The 19,197-nt window shown below is 40.9% G+C and overlaps 1 protein-coding gene across 16 annotated transcripts in view; it reads right to left on the bottom strand.

Annotated features, from left to right (window-relative positions):
* MACF1 (microtubule actin crosslinking factor 1) overlaps nt 1-19,197 on the bottom strand; it is a 344,741-nt gene that overhangs the window by 146,472 nt on the left and 179,072 nt on the right. For all 16 annotated transcript variants that reach the window (XM_079928860.1, XM_079928859.1, XM_079928851.1 and 13 more), the window contains 9 exons: nt 18,320-18,424; nt 17,455-17,550; nt 15,862-15,987; nt 13,217-13,369; nt 11,607-11,761; nt 7,983-8,109; nt 7,400-7,583; nt 6,814-6,983; nt 1,039-1,217 (listed from right to left, as the gene is read on the bottom strand). In XM_079928860.1, coding sequence (XP_079784986.1) covers nt 1,039-1,217; nt 6,814-6,983; nt 7,400-7,583; nt 7,983-8,109; nt 11,607-11,761; nt 13,217-13,369; nt 15,862-15,987; nt 17,455-17,550; nt 18,320-18,424 — 1,295 coding nt within the window. The remainder of the gene's footprint in view (nt 1-1,038; nt 1,218-6,813; nt 6,984-7,399; nt 7,584-7,982; nt 8,110-11,606; nt 11,762-13,216; nt 13,370-15,861; nt 15,988-17,454; nt 17,551-18,319; nt 18,425-19,197) is intronic.

Genomic DNA, 19,197 nt, shown 5'->3' with positions numbered 1-19,197 from the left:
AAGCCACCGCAGTGAGAAGCCGGCGCTCCACAATGAAGAGCAGCCCCTGCTGGCCGCAACTAGAGAACGCCCGTGTGCAGCAACGAAGACCCAATGCAGCACAAAATAAATAAATAAATAAATAAATAAATAAATAAATTTATTTTAAAAAAAGATCAACTTCGCCATTACTAAATAACGACAGGGTTTCATAAAAACAAGAAAGCATGGTGTAGTGCCGCCTATTTAAGCCAACTAAAAATGAAGTTCTGGGGCTTCCTTGGTGGCACACTGGTTGAGAGTCCACCTGCCGATGCAGGGGACATGGGTTCGTGCCCTGGTCTGGGAAGATCCCACATGCCGCGGAGCGGCTGGGCCCGTAAGCCATAGCCGCTGAGCCTGTGCTCCGCAACGGGAGAGGCCACAGCAGTGAGAGGCCCGTGTACCCCCCCCCCACCCCACACACACACACACAAATGAAGTTCTGGGTGGCACTGGGACACACACACACACACACACACACACACACACACAAATGAAGTTCTGGGTGGCAATGGGACACGGACACACACACACACACACACACACACACACACACACACACACGCACGGTGGTCTCATGGGAAAAAAGGCATGAGGCCAGAAATCCACTCAATATCATGAAGACTCTAAGATCTTGCTTCTCAAGGTCATGGGTAGGAATGGGTGGGTAGAGGAAAGACCCTCAAAGCCTAGTATTTAGTTTAGATGAAAATTTTTCTTTCTTTAGCGTCCCTTTTTCTTTTTCAAAAGAGGTATCTAATCAATCAGAAATGTGGTTCAAAATAGTCCTAAAACTGTAAATCAACTCCCCTTCTGTATTCCTGGCATTTGTTCATTGCAGACCAAATGAACCCACTCCCTGTTATTTGAAACTAAAGCCAAGGTCTCTTTTTATGGGTACAAGCTCTTTTTATGGGTGCACTCTCCCTGAACTGTTCATGAAACATTCCAGGCACTTTTTTTTTTCATCTGAATCGAAAATATTGCCCTCTGGACCCGAATTCTCAGCTCACTCACTTGTTCAAATAGACAGTGGAGAGACCATACACATGCTCCATTTTCTCCACCAGCAGACTGAGTTCTGAGCGCAGAGTTGGGACACTCGAACCAGATGGGGACTGATGGAGAAAGCTGCTGCATTTCATGGAAACAGCATCCAAGTCTGACCTCAGTAGCTGCAAATCCTCCTGGGTGTGCTGTCAGGAACAAGACACACAACAAACACAGAGAAAGAATTGAACAAAGAAGTTAAAAAGAAGTCCTTGTTCATAATAGCAAAATACTGGAAACAAACCAAATGCCATATATAGGAAAATGATGGAATCAACTAGGAAACAGCAATGCAGGGGGAGCTGGGGAAAGAATACAGACAAGTAACTTCTGAACACAGAACTGACTATAGACATACCTTCAGGATAAACACAAAAAGAATTACATTAAACTCTAGTTAGTAGGTTTGCTTTTTGTAATACTATGAGTTAGCAGTTCTGAAACCATTATCTGTACATGTTAGAATTGAGCAATAAATAAATTTACTGTGGATAATGTGAAGGAGGTTTTTTATTCTTGGGGGAGTTACATATTTGGAAAAAGGAAAGAACAGAATAAGCCCTGAGGTACTGGTTTGGAACTGGATGGAAACAGATATATGAATTTGTGATCACTTGTACGCTCTATCTGCTAAGCAGGCCTAGAAGTGGACACGCCAATAAAAATAAGCACACTCAGCACCTGATCTTGGTTTCTAAATAAAGGAACCTAAAGGAAGCAAGATTCCTAGGAGAGACGCTGATTCTAGGGTTGGGGTTGGTAAAGGCAAGAGGAACCCAGAATATCCTGTTTTATTGAGAAATAAGAAAGCACTCAAAGAATGATGAGGCATGTTAAAATCACATAGGGGCTTCCCTGGTGGCGCAGTGGTTGAGAATCTGCCTGCTAATGCAGGGGATACAGGTTCGAGTCCTGGTCTGGGAGGATCCCACATGCCACTGAGCAACTAGGCCCACGAGCCACAACTACTGAGCCTGCGCGTCTGGAGCCTGTGCTCCACAACAAGAGAGGCAGCGATAGTCAGAGGCCCACGCACCGCGATGATGAGTGGTCCCCGCTTGCCACAACTAGAGAAAGCCCTCGCACAGAAACAAAGACCCAACATAGCAAAAATAAATGACTAAAACTCCTACCCCCAACATCTTAAAAAAAAAAAAAAAATGACATAGGACCCAGCTTGAAGGGGCTCCCAATGGCTAAATTTGGGAAATTTTGAACATCAAAATAAAGACAGTAGCAAATTATTATACAAACCACTGAACTAAAATAAGAATCCATAAGTTCATACTGACATAACAAAGGAAGAAAGGAGGGAACGGGGGAGGCAAGCGCTTCGCTTTTGATAGAATGGAAAATTTTAAATGTAAAAGGAATGACAGAATTAGAAAATCACCTTTTGGCAAAAGTCATACTAATAATTAATTTGGTCAGAAAACTACCAGAACTAATCAATGCATTTGTTAAGGTTGCAGGATACAAAATTAATGCACAGAAATCTCTTGGATTCCTATACACTAAAAATGAAAAATCAGAAAGAGAAATTAAGGAAACAATTCCATTCACCCTCGCAACAAAAAGAATAAAATACCTAGGAATAAACCCACCTAAGGAGGCAAAAGATCTGTACTCAGAAAACTATAAAACACTGATGAAGGAAATCAAAGATGACATAAACAGATGGAGAAATATACCATGTTCTTGGATTGGAAGAATCAACATTGTGAAAATGACTATACCACCCAAAGCAATCTACAGAGTCAATGCAATCCCTATCAAACTACCAATGGCATTCTTCACAGAATTAGAACAAAAAATTTTACAATTCATATGGAAACACAAAAGACCCTGAACAGCCAAAAAAATCTTGAGAAAGAAAAACGGAGCCGGAGGAATCAGGCTCCCTGACTTCAAACTATACAACAAAGCTACAGTAATCAAGACAGTATGGTACTGGCACAAAAACATATAGATCAATGGTACAGGATAGAAAGCCCAGAGATAAACCCACACATATATGGTCACCTAATTTACAATAAAGGAGGCAAGAACATACAATGGAGAAAAGACAGCCTCTTTATTAAGTGCTGCTGGGAAAAGTGGACAGCTACATGTAAAAGAATGAAATTAGAACACTACCCAACACCATACACAAAAATAAACTCCAAATGGATTAAAGAATAAATGTAAGACCAGACACTATAAAACTCTTAGAGGAAAACATAGGAAAAACAGTCTTTGACACAAACCACAGCAAGATCTTTTCTGATCCACCTCCTAGAGAAATGGAAATAAAAACAAAAATAAACAAATGGGACCTAATAAAACTTAAAAGCTTTTGCACAGCAAAGGAAACCATAAACAAGACAAAAAGACAATCCTTAGAATGGGAGAAAATATTTGCAAATGAAACAACAGACAAAGGATTAATCTCCAAAATATACAAACAGCTCATGGAGCTCAGTATCAAAAAAACAAACAATTCAATTAAAAAATGGGTGGAAGACCTAAATAGACATTTCACCAAAGAAGACGTCCAGATGACCAGGAGGCACATGAAAAGATGCTCAACATCACTAATTATTAGAGAAATGCAAATCAAAACTACAATTGAGGTTATCACCTCACACCAGTCAGAATGGCCATTATCAAAAAATCTAGAAACAATAAATGCTGGAAAGCGTGTGGTGAAAAGGGAAGCCTCCTGCACTGTTGGTGGGAATGTAAACTGATACAACCACTATGGAGAACAGTATGGAGGTTCCTTTAAAAACTAAAAATAGAACTAATATATGGCCCAGCGATCCCACACAGGCATATACCCTGAGAAACCATAATTCAAAAAGAGACATTGTGGGCTTCCCTGGTGGTGCAGTGTTGAGGGTCTGCCTGCCAATGCAGGGGACATGGGTTCGAGCCCTGGTCTGGGAAGATCCCGCATGCCATGGAGCAGCTGGGCCTGTGAGCCACAACTACTGAGCCTGCACATCTGGAGCCTGTGCTCTGCAGCAAGAGAGGCCATGATAGTGAGAGGCCCACACACCGCGATGAAGAGTGGCCTCCGCTTGCCACAACTAGAGAAAGCCCTCACACAGAAACGGGGACCCAATACAACCAAAAATAAATAAATTAATTAATTTAAAGAAAAAGAGACATTGTACCACATTGTACCACAACGTTTATTGCAGCACTATTTACGATAGCCAGGACGTGGAAACCACCTAAATGTCCATCTGACAAATGAATGGATAAAGATGTGGCACATATATACAATGGAATATTACTCAGCCATAAAAAGAAACGAAATTGAGTTATTTGTAGAGAGGTGGATGGACCTAGAGTCTGTCATACAGAGGGAAGTAAGTCAGAAAGAGAAAAACAAATGCCATATGCTAACACATATATATGGAATCTAAAAAAAAAAAAAAAACCTAGTAGCATGGCAGGATGATCCTGCTAGCAGGGTAGGAATAAAGACAGAGACATAGAGAATGGACTTGAGGACACGGCGGGAGAGGGGGAAGCTGCAGCGAAGTGAGAGTAGTATCTAGTATGGACATATATACACTACCAAATGTAAAATAGTTAGCTACTGGGAAGAAGCAGCATAGGACAGGGAGATCAGCTCGGTGCTTTCAATGACCTAGAGGGGTGGGATAGAGAGGGAGGGAGGGAGGCTCAAGACGGAGGGGATATGGGGATGTATGTATGCATATGGCTGATTCACTTTGTTGTACAACAGAAACTAACACAGTATTGTGAAGCAATTATACTCCAATAAAGATTTAAAAAAATCAGAAAAAAAAAAAGAATCAACAATAGATACTGTAACAGTTTGGTGAAAGTTTGATGTAAAACAGGATGTTTACATAGTCTCAAAGTATCTCCTCACAAGATACTTAGTAATCACAATGAGGAAAACAGCAACAAGTGATAAAAGCTATCACCAGTAATGGGACAAATCCACATCACATGCCTCCTGACAGGATGCACCAAGGACATACTATCACTTCTGTGGTATTCCTGCCAAAAATGTGTAACCTGTATTTAATCTTGAACAAGCCTTAGATAAACACAAATAGGGGGACATTCTATAAAATAAATGGGCTGCACTCTGCAAAAATATTAAGGTCATGATAGATGATGAAAAATCAAGAAATTGTTTCAGGTTAAGAAATCTAAAGAGACGCAGCAACTAAATGCAATGTGGGATACCGCACTGAATCCTACACCAAAATATTCTTTTTTGGGGGGGGAATCAGGGGAGTGGGGGTACTACTCAAAAAGCCATTTATTAGGTCAACTGAAGAAATTTCAATTAAGGTCTTGGATAACAGTATTATACCAATATTCACTTCCTGATTTTAATCACTGTCCCATGGTTATGTGAGACTATCCTTGTTTTTGGAAATGCACATTGAACTATACAGGGGTAAAGGAGCATCATGTTTGAAACTTACTCTCAAAAAAAAAAAAGATTATTATCAATATTATGTATACATATGTAGAAAAAATGATAAAGCAAATGTAGAAAAATGTTAACATTTATGGAATCTAGGTGACGGTTATATGAGAATAAAAACTTTTCTCTATATCTGAATCTATTCCAAAATAATTTTTTTTAAAAAAAGGTCCTTTAGAAGAGCTCAATATTAACCTCTATTTCTTTGACTGACCTATTTTGCATGACTACAGAAGAGTAAAAACACTTTAATATGAGAATTGCAGGTACATATGACATGCCTCACACAGACATATTAGATCCTTCTTGACCAAAAGAAATTATACTGGGCTCACATCCTCTTCTTCAGGCTTAGGAATTACTGAGAAATTTCTCAAGTTGAGAAAACTCACTCCTCATTAGGCACTGCTTTCCATTTCCTTTAACCTCCCAGATCAAATCTAACATTCTTCATAGAGCTCCCTCATCACACCCCAAGTAGAAATGTTCCAGTAACACTCCACATTCCTACAGCAATGTTTGCTTGGCAATCTGGAAGTACACTAGGTACTATCCTATGACATCTCTTATACTTGAAGTCTCTAACTATAACTTTAACCTTTTCTTCTTTACACTAGGAGCCAAAAGCAAGGGGCTTTGGCTTACTTTCTTTGCATGCCCATGAGAACTTAATAAAGCAATTAATATTTGCTTCTTTTATGTCAAGAATACAACCCCATATTTTTACAGCATTCTACTTTTCCAGGAAGCTCATGATATGTACCATATCACTTAATTTTCAAAACAACTTGTGTGACTCATATATTACTATCTCCATTTTATAAGAAAGGAAACTAAGGAAGAGAATTTGCTCAGTCACAGAGAAGTGTGTACCAGAGCCATAGTAGAATCTGAGTCTTTCCTTACTATTTTTGGAGTCATGTGACTGACAGTAACCGTGTCACAGAATATAATACACATCAATACATATAAGGGAGAGAGCAGAGAGCAGCATCTCTACTAAGTAGTCTTAAAATATGTAGTCCAAAAGCAGCGCTGAGAACAATTTGCCAGTGTCTGCCTTCCCAACTGTGTAGGAAACTAATCAACATTCAGCAATATCCTGGGAGCTGAAACTACGCTCTTCCATGGGTGAAAGGCATTTACAGACTTCAGGGAAGAATTCTGGAGTACGATTGCCATGAGTCTGCTGCCTTATTCCTTAGGATCCAGACTCTCTTGCCCTCCAATTCATTCTGAAACTGTTTACTCTGCATCCAGCACCCGCTGCTCTTAGGGCTTACCTCTTGTTCTGCGATCCTTAATGCACTGTCCTGCCGGGCATCTCTGTCAGCCCTAGAGCTGGCAGGGGACTGAATTCGTTTGATTAGTCTCTGTTCACAGTCCTCCAGGCGCAGCCGGATATTCTTCAGCTCTGAAATGTACATCTTGGCCACAGTTTCCTCTTTGTCCTCTGTGAATGCACAAGCACAAAAGACCATTAAGCACGACAACAGAGATCAGCAAACCTGAGAACAACACTGGTTCCAGCAGACCTGATATTCCATGAATGAAAGCAAGGCCTTATGTGGGGAACCTTCTGCCTGTTCCCAAACTCCCTGCATCATATACTACTCTTTAAGGATCCAAACACGTAATTTCCACAGGAAAATGTGATAGGTTGATAAGCAATAATGAATGAAATATGGCCTCTTCTTCCATGATCTCATTTTGAGAATTCATCTCTACAAGTTTTTCTCTATCTCAAGTTTTTTAGCAACTCAAGTGGTAAAAAGGTGGTGATGATGCTGTCTAGAGTATATGAAGGGTCCAGCAGCACCCTTCAGGGCTCCCATTCCACTTCCCTCTCCCTCTTCCCAAGGCACACACCATTCTCCATGGACTTCATCAGGTGCTGGAAGTGGGTTTTACAAGCCTCCACCTCCTCTTCCAAGCGCAGACGATCAGCCACTGAGAAGAGCGCCGAGTCACGGCTCTCTTGCAGAAAGTCTTCGTAGTGGGCCTGCAGGTTCTTCATAACCTGGTGGTACTCCCCAGGTGCTGAGGAGCGGAGCTGCAGAGAAAAAGCCAGAGGACATTTCGGTGGAATGGGAACGTAATACAAAATAGTGCACAAACCATAATTATAAACATGCTGACTTTTCACAAATTGAACCTGTCCGTGAAGTCAGCATTCAGATCAAGAAACAGGACGTTACTAGTATCTGAGAAGCACTCTTTGTGCCCTCTTGGATGTAAGCCTTAATGATGGTTAATTCACCAGTATTCCCCTACTCCACACACTTATGCAAAAGTTTCTGGTTCCTAAGAGCCTCAAGCCCCTAACCCCAAAACAGTATACCTGACTCCATTTTACACCAATCGGGTGAGGAGGAGTCTCACAGTAAGAAGTTCCTTCCGAAAAAAAACCTGCCAATAGGTTATGAGCCTGCGGTAAAGCTGTCATAATTACCTTTTCCAGGTTCCAGGTCTTTACAAGGTCAAGGTCCTTCCTCAGATAGTTCCAGGAGATAAGGCTTTTGGTGTTAACATGTAGCTGATGCCAAAGGGCCATCACCTTCTGATAAGACTGCTCCACCCTACAAACAACACAGAACCTGGCTATAGCTTTTCTAAGGCTTCAGCTCCACACTAGAGACCTTCTAAGGAAAAAATGTGATTGCCTTAGCAGAACTGAGCTTATATGCTGAGCAGAGAAAGGCAACAAGTCAAATACTAACAACACAGGAATCTTTAGACCTAAATAAATTGAGATGCTCAAGCAATTTGCTACACTATTCTATACATTATGTCAGCACATATTTAGCAATCTCATAAATGTTACCTGAATGTAATATAATTATGAGAAGTTAGAGAGAGGAATACCCAGGGAAAGCAATGATAGAGAAAAATAGAGACAAAATAACTCCATTTGAAATTGCTGAAAAATGACAACAATGCTTAAAAAGCGATTTGCTGTGTTCTATATTTTTACAAAACTGCTAAAATGTTTAAAAGTTAATAGCAATTTAAGAAGTTCACCTGGCATATAAAACGAAACTTGTAGTGTGAAGGGCTTGAGAAGATCTTTTTCTTAGCATCCCATGCCTAACTCAATCTCAACTTACGGATGACTTACAAACTCAGATACACAGACACACTCGACACACACCAAATTACCTTGAATTTCTTCAAGTTAAGAAATGTAAGATATATAGAATAGGATGGAAAACTAGAAGCTAGGATGTCAGACATTAAACCCATTAGTTTATCTTTCCATTTTCCAAAAATCCCACTAAAATGACTGTAAGGTTGAAATAAAAGTTCAGGAAATCTCAAAGAAAAATAAAAATACAAAGAAATAAAAAACAGAAAGAAAATAAGAGAAAATGAGAGAAACAGTTAGGAGGTCCAATAGCTGACAAATGGGAGTTCTTGAAAGTGAGAACAGAAAACAAACATAGAAAAGGAAATAATTAAAGAAATAATCCAAGAAAAATTTCCCCAGATCTGAAAGATATGAGTTTCCAGTTTGTGTTCAGGGTTAGCACAAGAAAGGCTCACCTGAAGACACAGCATCCCCTTCAAAGATTAAAGACAGAGAGGAGTTTAAAATCTTCAGAGAGATAAAGATTTCATTCAAAAGGTTAAAGTGTCAAACTGTCCTGTATCACGACTGTGATAGAGGACACAATTCTATGCATTTGTCAAAATAACAGTATTGCTCACTACAAAAGGGGAATTTTACAGTTACATAAACTTAAAGAATGATAAAGAATGATAATCGTACTGTACGTCTCAACAACAAACCCTGGATGCTGGAAAACAGTGGGACAGAGCCTTCAAGGTTCAGACTGAAAAGAATTTCCAGAAGAATTCTGTAACTGACCAATTCATTATGAAGGGAGAAGAAAGACATTTTCAGATATGACAGGATTCAAAAAATTTACTTCTCCTGCACTTTTTTTCAGCAAGCTACTGGAGAGCGTACGCTCCCAAACCAGGAAATAAACCAATAAATAAGACTTAGAATCTAGGAAGCAGAGGGTCCAACACAGAAGAGATGTAAAGGGAATCTTCAGGGTGAAGATGAAGGGAAATGCCAGGGAGGCAGTAATGAAGCAGGCCTACAGAGCAGGTTCAGACTGGAAAAGGAAGACAGAATGGTTCAGAAGAGACGTTTCCAAGAGAAAATAAAATTGAAGATTACCTGGTGTTTGGCCACACTAAGAAGGCTTTTACAGTAAAATAGGAGAGTTTGGGAATAAATTCATAAGATACAAATAGACAACTAAGCAAACTTAAAAACAAAACAATTATCAGCTCCAAGGAAACATAAAGTTATACAAAATAATTTGTTCATACATATATTCAATCACCTAACTCGTTCATTCTTTTCTTTAACAATCATGTATTGAGTACCTACTACATGTCAGGTTCTAGGTGATGAGGATACAGAGGTAAACAAAACAGACAAAAATCTATTCTTTTAGAACTTCTAAGGGGAGGAGAAAGGCAATAAACAAATTTATAATCTTTTGGACAGTATTAAGTGTTCTGGAGAAAAATAAAGTGTTCTGATGGGGAGAGGAGATAGAGAGTGATAGGCAGTGAGTGGGGTGGTAGTATATGAATGTGATTAGATGAACTAAAGATGTGAGGGAGTGAATCACGTCAATATATGAAGCAAGCAGAGGAAATGCAAAGGCCCTGAGGCAAGAGTATGCTTGTGGTGCTTGAGAAACTGGAGCTGAGCGCAAGCAAGGACAGTGGCAAAGGATGATTTAGAGAGGTAAGACATGCTTGGGTAAGGCTTACAATATGCCCTAGAGTACTACGCAGTTCAGCTGTAAACAACTTAATGTAAAAATAACAAACAAAGATACTGATTTTAAACAAAAATCATGACATAACTACATTTGGAAGATGGGTAAAGGAGAAGTGAATTACAGGTGTGTAGAAAACCATTAATTTCCTAGAGTAAGAAGTCAATAATTTCCAAAGTTGAAAAAAAATTAAGTAACAGGAAAAAAATCACATTATTTAGACATTTGATGTTAAAAACCAGAAAAATCTGCTCAAAGAGTTGAAAATAGTTCACTCTGGGAAGCAGAACTCTGGGGTGGGGGAGATGATTGCTAGTTTTTACTATAAGTTTTGTGGTATAATTCAACTTTTTAAAATCTTTATACGTATTTCAATGAAATATAAAGAAGAAAGTTAGCTGTCAGTACAAAAATCAACTATTGAGAGTAAACTGTTTATAACCAAGAATTATTTAAAAAAGAATTATCACTGTTCTTTACCCATTCACCTGTTGACGGACATTTAGGTTGGATCCATGTGGCACATATACACAGTGGAATATTACTCAGCCATAAAAAGAAACGAAATTGAGTTATTTGTAGTGAGGTGGATGGACCTAGAGTCTGTCATACAGAGTGGAGTAAGTTAGAAAGGAAAAACAAATACCGTATGTAATGCATATACATGGAATCTTAAAAAAAGAAAGGAAAAAAAAGGTACTGATGAACCTAGTTGCAGGGCAGGAATAAAGAGGTAGACATAGAGAATGGACTTGATGACATGGGGTGGGAAGGCGAAGCTGGGGCAAAGTGAGAGTAGCATCAACACATACACGCGACCGAATGTAAAATAGTTGGCTGGTGGGAAGCAGCAGCATAGCACAGGGGGATTGGCTCGGTGCTTTGCAATGACCTAGAGGGGTGGGATAGGGAGGATGGGAGGGAGGCTCAAGAGGGAGGGGATATGGGGACATGTGTATGCATATGGCTGATTCGCTTTGTTGTGTAACAAACTAACAAGGTATTGTGAAGCAATTATACTCCAATAAAGATTTTTTTTTTTAAAAAAGAATTATCACTGAATATATCTCAATTGACCATAGCATTTACTGAAAATCTACTATGTGGCTGGCAGGGCAAGACTTGATATCGTAATAGGAGGTCTTTCCCAAAAGAATCTTCAAAACTTGGTCTCTCTGTTCAAAATCACAAACGCAGATTCATAACCTCCATCAGTTCACCCAGCCAAAGAGCAGAGGTGGAAGTACAGAGTGGCAGTTGAGCTGAGTTACCTGCTGGCCATCTCAATGGCATCCTTATTGGGTGGGGGGATAAGGAAGCAGACTGATGGTACCATTGCCTCATTCCCTGTGGGGCTGATCACTTTCCACTTGGTCCTCTGTGAATTATCTTCCAACACACACTCATCATTCTTGCAAATAGTGATCTGAAGAGACAAAGTTACAAATCATTGCTAATGGATAAACCAACAACCTATTATTACCTGGTGGCTGATCCCAAGGCTATGAAATCCTTAAGGAAAAATTGTTTTGGAGATCTCCAATCATTTGGAGATCACCTAGGGAGAGTTTCTGATTTAGACAAAAGGATAATGTGTATAAATAAACAACCTAGGGAAGGTTGTGAAATGAAATAAATCAAGTGTTTATTAAATGCCTGTTACATGTCAAGTAACACAGTATATGAAATTTATAAGGAGACTGTAAGACCTGCAAGAGCAATCTCTCTGAACCTACAACCAACAGGGTAAAACTTAAAGGGACATAATACTCACAACTCTGTATTTCTGATACTTCCTCCTCCTCCCTTCCTGTCACCCCACTCAAATCCCTGAAATGTTTAAGCCTTTGAAATCACCAATTCTTTCTCTTAGGAGACGAGTAACCAACAATATCATCTCTATTTTATAGACAGAAATACTGAGACAAAGAAAAGTACAGGAAAAGTTCATTTGTTCCTTTGTATAACAAATATTATTGAGCCTATTACGTGCTTGGAAGTATGTCATGCCATTAGAGGTAAAAATGGTAAGCCAACAACCATGGTCTATATTCCACATATTCTGATGCACTATTTGGTTACAACACTGTGTGACAAATGCAATTTACCAGGGAATGCATGGAAGGCACGAGGCCCAGTCTTGGTTAGAGAGGTAAAGAGATTATTCAGGACCTTAAAGCCACATTAAGGAATTTAGACTTTCTACACAGAAATGGGGAATTGTTGTAAGACTTAGGCAGGGGAGTGATGGTTAAAAAAAAAAAAAAAAAAAGTCATGCTGGACTTCCCTGGCGGTCCAGTGGTTAAGACTCTGCGCTTCCACTGCAGGGGGCATGGGTTCGATCCCTGGTCAGGGAACTAAGATCCCACATGCTGTGTGGCGTGGCCAAAACAAAATTAATTAATTTTTAAAAAGACCATGCTGGTGGTAGGATAAAGAATGCATTGAATGGGTAGGCTGATGTAATGATCCAAGTGAAAGAAACTTAGGGTCTAACTTGTAGTAGCAGCAGGGACAGAAAGAAGTACACTTGAGGGATACTTATTTACAAGGTATTGATACTACTGACTTGATAGTCCTACTAGCTGTGGGGACTAAGAGGAGAGGAGTCATGGATCTCTCCCAGCTGCTACAAAGCACCGTTTCTATCTACACTTAGGCTACTGGGTGGATAATGATGCCAATTACTGAGGCAGGGAGCAGGTCAAGATCATAGAGTTGAGGCTTATTTTTTTCATGATAGAAGAGATTTGAGCATGTTTAAGTTCTAATAGAAGAACTCTATCATTTGACCTTTCCCTGTTACCATAACCCTAACTGAAGGCTTCCCTTCTCCCTTGCTTCCTTCTGGAGCGGGAAGTACCCTTTCCACCTCCTCACCTCGATCTGCCGGTAGTCACAGATGGCCTTGATGGAAATGGTGCTCTTTAGCACGTGGTCGGGACTGCGTGGCTTTAGCTGAACAATGGATTTTGATCTCCCAACAAGACTGGCAACGGAACTCTTGGACTGTATAAGCTGCTCCTTTTCATCCTACAAAATGGGAAGAAAACGAAAAAGACATTAATGTTGCTCCTTGGGAGACTCAGTCAACAAAGAAAACTGAATGCTCCACTCCCTCCGAGAATGTCACTTCTCGGTTAAGTAGGGATCCTTGGTGGAGCCATCTTAGAAACACAGGGATAAAGAAAACAGGAGAGGATGCTTCTGTCTGCTACCAAGCGCTTTTATACTCAAATTCTGCAGCTTTCTCCCTGTGTCTTTTTCAATGAAACATAAAGCCACATGCAAAAACAAATAATAAATAAATTAAAAAAAAAAGAATTTCTAGCTGCCAAATACAGCTATACAGCTAACAAAGGATTTTGCCAAATAAGGTTCAGAGAACATGGAAGTTAAAAACCATGATAATAACTAGGCTGTGGTTGTTATTATTATTAAATTTCTCACTGGTAGAAGCCAGTTCTTGCCTCTCTGCTTAGGAGAAGTTAGAGTTATACTCTTTTACATTTTTTTTTAATAATGTTATCTCCCAAGCTCTATTACAAATATTTTCCTTTATTAAATTGAATCAAACTTTCTAGAGAAAGATCTTAGCTCTTCAACCAACAATCTATAAACCAATGCTGTTGGTGAAGGTACTGGGACAAATGACTTAAGGTTTACCTTTTAGAGTCTTGTGTGCTGTATTTATATAAATTTGATTGATTTGAAAGAGGTCTCATGCAAAATTGAAATACTCGAGTCTCTGCAAACCCAATTTTCTTAAAAACTAATGAAGTTCTTGTCAACGAAATGGGTAGCAATCTACTACCAATTCCATTAAAGAGTAAAAGATAAGCTTTATCTCTTAACCAGGATGTTTCAAGCCCATTTTGAGGTATAAAAAAGTCCCCAGAAGAGGGCTTTCTTAGGATGGAAGTGGATGTGATGAGAGTAAAGAGTTAATAATGTTAAGAAATGCCATTAAAGAATTAAGAATATGCAAGTAAATAAAAAAGAAATGCTTAAATAAACTACCTGTGCCTGTCCCCGGGAGCATGATTGGAAGAAATACAACTTTAACTTATTAGTTAAGAAAGAGGAATGGAATAGGTCAGGGAGACAGCCACACTGTTCCATTCTTGAGAGCTGGTCTACCCATTTCAGTTTCCTTGCAATAAAGATGTCAATTTCTGTCTAACCCACAGCCAAATGTCTCAAGCTCCAGAGACCAAGTGCTCAGCGTGGTAAAAGGTCTGAAAAGAACCAGAAGCCACAACAGATGCTCCCGAACCTGACGGACAAGCTGAGGACAAGCTGAGGAGCAGACCCAGGTGACTTCATGCCCCGATGACGCCGCCAACCCGATGCCCCTGACCTGGAGAGGAGGGAACAGAGCAGCGACCCTCGAGAAGAGAAGATATGACAACAATTGCAGAGGAGTTACCCTATGACAGGAAGGTACTCTGTGGGAGGGAGGAGATAATAGCCACGGATTATTAGATTCCTCCTTCATACCTGATGTACCTCTAAGAGCGACATTCTAGAGACAACATCGGAAAAGTCAGGTCTTTACCCTTCATTCCAAATTAATTAAATTCACAGGTTATTTGCTCAGGTGAAACACTGAATCTAAACCCATTCATAGCTCTACAATACCTGAAAGTGTTTTTTAAAAAATCAACTCATGTTCACTAATTCCCAAGTCTCACCCACGAATAAAATGACACTGTTTTGGGTTATTCTGGTTCTCTTATTTATAATTTTCTACTGAAATGTGAGACTACCCGCATTTCTCACACAGGAAAAGTAATTTCCCTATTACCTATACATTTCCATCTTAATCAGAGTTGTAGCTGGAGCCCTGTCTTGCGAACTCTCTAATATATGCTCAATAACTATAAGTAGTCTGCCGGTGATTTGACTACCACCACCCCTGAAGGAATAGTTCACTGGAGAAAATAAATGTAAAACTGATCTGGATTAAATACTACTTGCAAAACTATTTTTAAAAAGTTAATACCACTACATAAATAAACTGAGCAAATACTGCATTACACCTACATAAGACTTTAATGTTTCAAATACCTCATCATTACCAAAAGAAAATTCCCAAGGAGGAAACAATTGGCTCAGGTCTAGTTCATTGGTGTTTTGTTTTATTCTCTTTGCGTGAGAGAGTGAAAAAGAATTTGGTGTCAGCTAATCCCGTCAACCCTATTTTTCATGCTCTACACCCCCATCTTTGGCTCCAACGACTGAATTAAAATAGGAACAATGCAAAGAAACTGTGCTGAGCACTACGTGCCTCAGGGGCACATGGCTAGGCCCTTACTTCAACAGCATACCCAAAGGACTCATTAGCAACTTCTTTAAGAAAAGAGAAAAGGAAAAGAACAACACAGATTAAACTCTAATTGAATGTGAGCCAAACTTTGTAATGGTGACCCACAGCCCTGGCACTTTCAAGGATATAAAGAGCAGCAGCTGAAAGGGTTTACTCTGTTTCTCAGAAGCAATCATCCCACTGATGCAACACCCACCATGGAGTCCTGCAGCAGGTCCTCCAGGCGGGACAAGCTGGTGCTGTGGTCGCAGGAGTACTTCCGTTTGATGGATTCTTGGAGGTTCCTCAGGAATGACTCCAGGTCTCGAGCGTCACTGAAGAACTGTGGGGATAAGAGGGAGGGGTGCCTTGTGCTCAATACATCACAACACCAAGATGATAATGCAGAAAAAACAACCTTACCGTGCCTGCTGATTACACAATCCTGGATTACAAAATGCCATGCCAGGGAAACAGTAGTGACAACTGCCACAAAGCCCACTGAACCCAGTAGAACACTTAGTCTGCTTCACTCCTCAGAAATCACTGATCTTTCCCCTTGAGTTTTGGCTAGTGGCAGCACTTGACTGTCAGGTTTATTTCATAAAAAGCCTAGAGGTTGAGTATCTCAATTCATTGATATGATTACAAAATGATCAGGGAGCTTATATAATTAAGAGCAAATCCAAACAGAGATAACAGCTTATTTCCTCTTCCCACCCTCACCTGAAAACAAGCAGTATGTTCTTTTTTTTTTTAATTTATTTATTTTATTTATTTATTTTTGGCTGCATTGGGTCTTTGTTGCTGCATGCCGGCTTTCTCTAGTTTCGGTGAGTGGGGGCTACTCTTCGTTGCAGTGCGCGGGCTTCTCATTGCGGTGGCTTCTCTTGTTGCGGAGCATGGGCTCTAGGCATGCGGGCTTCAGTAGCTGTGGTACGTGGCTCTAGAGCACAGGCTCAGTAGTTGTGGCGCACGGGCTTAGCTGCTCCATGGCATGTGGGATCTTCCTGGACCAGGGCTCGAACCCGTGTTCCCTGCATTGGCAGGCGGATTCTTAACCACTGCGCCACCAGGGAAGCCCAAGCAGTATGTTCTTGATGTAGCAACAGATTAAAGAAAAAAAAACCAAAAAACGGTTCTAATATTTTACAGCCCCTCCCATCAGGAGGTGGAGTCTATTTCCCCCCCCACCTCCCCGAAGCTGGGCAGGGGAACATCACTAGCTTTAGTCAATGGCACATTAATACACGTGAGAGCAGAAAAAAATGCTTGTGCACCAGGGCCTGCCTTCTCTGGCTGCTTGTGAAACACAGGTATTCTGTGAAGGAGCCTAGGATAGCCTACTGGATGCTAGAGACTTGCATGTGGACTTGTACCCCATCACCCCAACCAAATGTCAGATGTGTGAGTGTCACCATTTGGGGCCAACCAACCCCCAACCTGCCTGCCCACTGCCTACAGCCACGTGTCACCCAGGCAAGATGAATAAAAGCCTTCAGCTGAGCTTAGCCCAGACTGCCAACTCACAGAATCTTGAGCCAACGGTTGTTGCTCTAAGCAACTAACTTTTGGGGTGGTGGTTTATACAGTAAAGGGTAACTGATATAGATGTGTTTCTAACCTCACCCCTCCCGTGTACATGCCTGCAGGCACACACCAACACACGCAATCACACTCACAGTCTCTTGCCTGAATGAAAAAAAATATTCTCCTCATCCTCTCTGCGCGCGCGCGCGTGCACACACACACGCACACGCGCACACACACACACACACACACACACACACACACACAATAGCCCACGTACCTGAAAGTAAGCAGTATTCTCTTTCACATGCTGCTCGACACACAAGCACAGCTGCTTCATCCACTGCAACTGGGACTGGACAGCAGCACTGTAAGCCTGCAACAACCAGGTACACGGACAGAAGGGCATAGGTTTAACAGACCTGCTACATATGTGTGATGCACTCTTCCAAGTACACCTCTGCTAATGCCAGAGAGGCCAACAGAGGATAAGTGGAGATACCTGACTGGCATCTGCTCAAAGCTTCCCACGAGACAGAGGTTTGTCTTTCATCCAACATGGTTTTATTAGAAAGGGTTACCCAGAAAAGGCCTCTTCCACACTCATTTGCAACTAAATGACCTGGTCAGCAAAACCCAGGCCTAGGCCAGTCTCTCCTGGCTTCCTCCACTGAATCTCTTCTCTGAACACAGGCACCACACCAAAAGGCACACAGGGTCTGTCTAGACAGTTATCTGAAAAACTATGGTTCAGAATTCCCTGGCAGTCCAGTGGTTAGGACTCCACGCTTTCACTGCTGATCAGGTTCAATCCCTGATCAGGGAACTAAGATCCCACAAGCCTCACGACGTGGGAGAAAAAAAAAAAAAAAAAACTTAAAAATAAGAAAAAATACGGTTCAAGTCACTTTCCCCGTGAAGCAAGGAGTCAATATCGTTTCTGTTGTTTCACGTAGTATCCTCCTTAGACTATTAACAAAACTGTTTGCAGTCTTTTGGGGGCTGGGAAGAAAAGGGAGAAGACCCAAGACACATGACTCCCTGACACTTGGTCCAAGTCCCTCAGCAGAGCTAAGTCTCTGATTTGAATACTTGTATAGTAACAGCCTCTGAGCACTTGACCCTCACACCTTCAAGTCACACACCTCCACAGTCTGCTTGGCTGGGTGGTTCTCAAGTGACAGCAGCTCGGCTGTATCTTGTAGAGACCGAAACACGTCCTGTTTCTCCTCCAGTTCCATTGTCAATTCCTGAAAATTGAATTCAATTTTATTCAGTAAGTGCTGTTAAGGGAGGAGTAGCAATAAAGAAAAAACTGTGCTCCCTGCCCTACTTTATAGGAGTCCGCAACCCAGGGTTAGTGCCAAAATGAGAGTCATAAACAGTACACGCCAGAGGATTTCAGAGAAGAGCACAAGTGCTGGAATTACAGGAGAATGATTCAAAAGGATATGGGATCTGAGCCAGGCCTGAGTAAGTGGGGTCACACAGCATGAGACTGAAGGCAAGAAAGGAGGGAACGTGGCTGGTGTGGATGGTTCAAGTCAGCACCCACAGAACACGGTACCCGATCCGCATCCCCGACTGGCTGGCTCCGCTCAGACTGTACCCTCAGCTGCAGTGCCCTGCTCCGCCTCTATATTCCGTTAACACTTTAGGACCTGGTTTAGATGCCAGCTCTTCTGTGCAGCTGGGTACTGATCCTCTCTATCAGATTTGACCCCTTCTCCTCGATGCTCCCTTTCTTTACGTCTCTATCATAGCCTAATTTCTGTTCTCATACAGACTGTTTACTGTATTACAATATCTACTGTTTCTTCTTTACTTCAGAAGAATCATATACCACTCTCTAATGAAGTTTTTAAGTGCTATTAAAAACTCTTCCTATTTTCATGGGGTTCATAATATCCTGAAAAATTCTCTGAAATGTGGGCAAACTGAAAATAACAAAAAAAAATCCTACTTTCTATCTTTCACTGAAAAGCATAAAAAGCAGTGTTGCATTGGCCAATGCTGAATTTTC

Source organism: Stenella coeruleoalba, assembly GCF_951394435.1.
Source record: "Stenella coeruleoalba genome assembly, chromosome: 1".
Classification (NCBI taxonomy): domain Eukaryota; kingdom Metazoa; phylum Chordata; class Mammalia; order Artiodactyla; family Delphinidae; genus Stenella; species Stenella coeruleoalba.
Note: the sequence above shows the minus strand (reverse complement) of the source record. Positions and strands in the feature narration are given on the sequence as shown.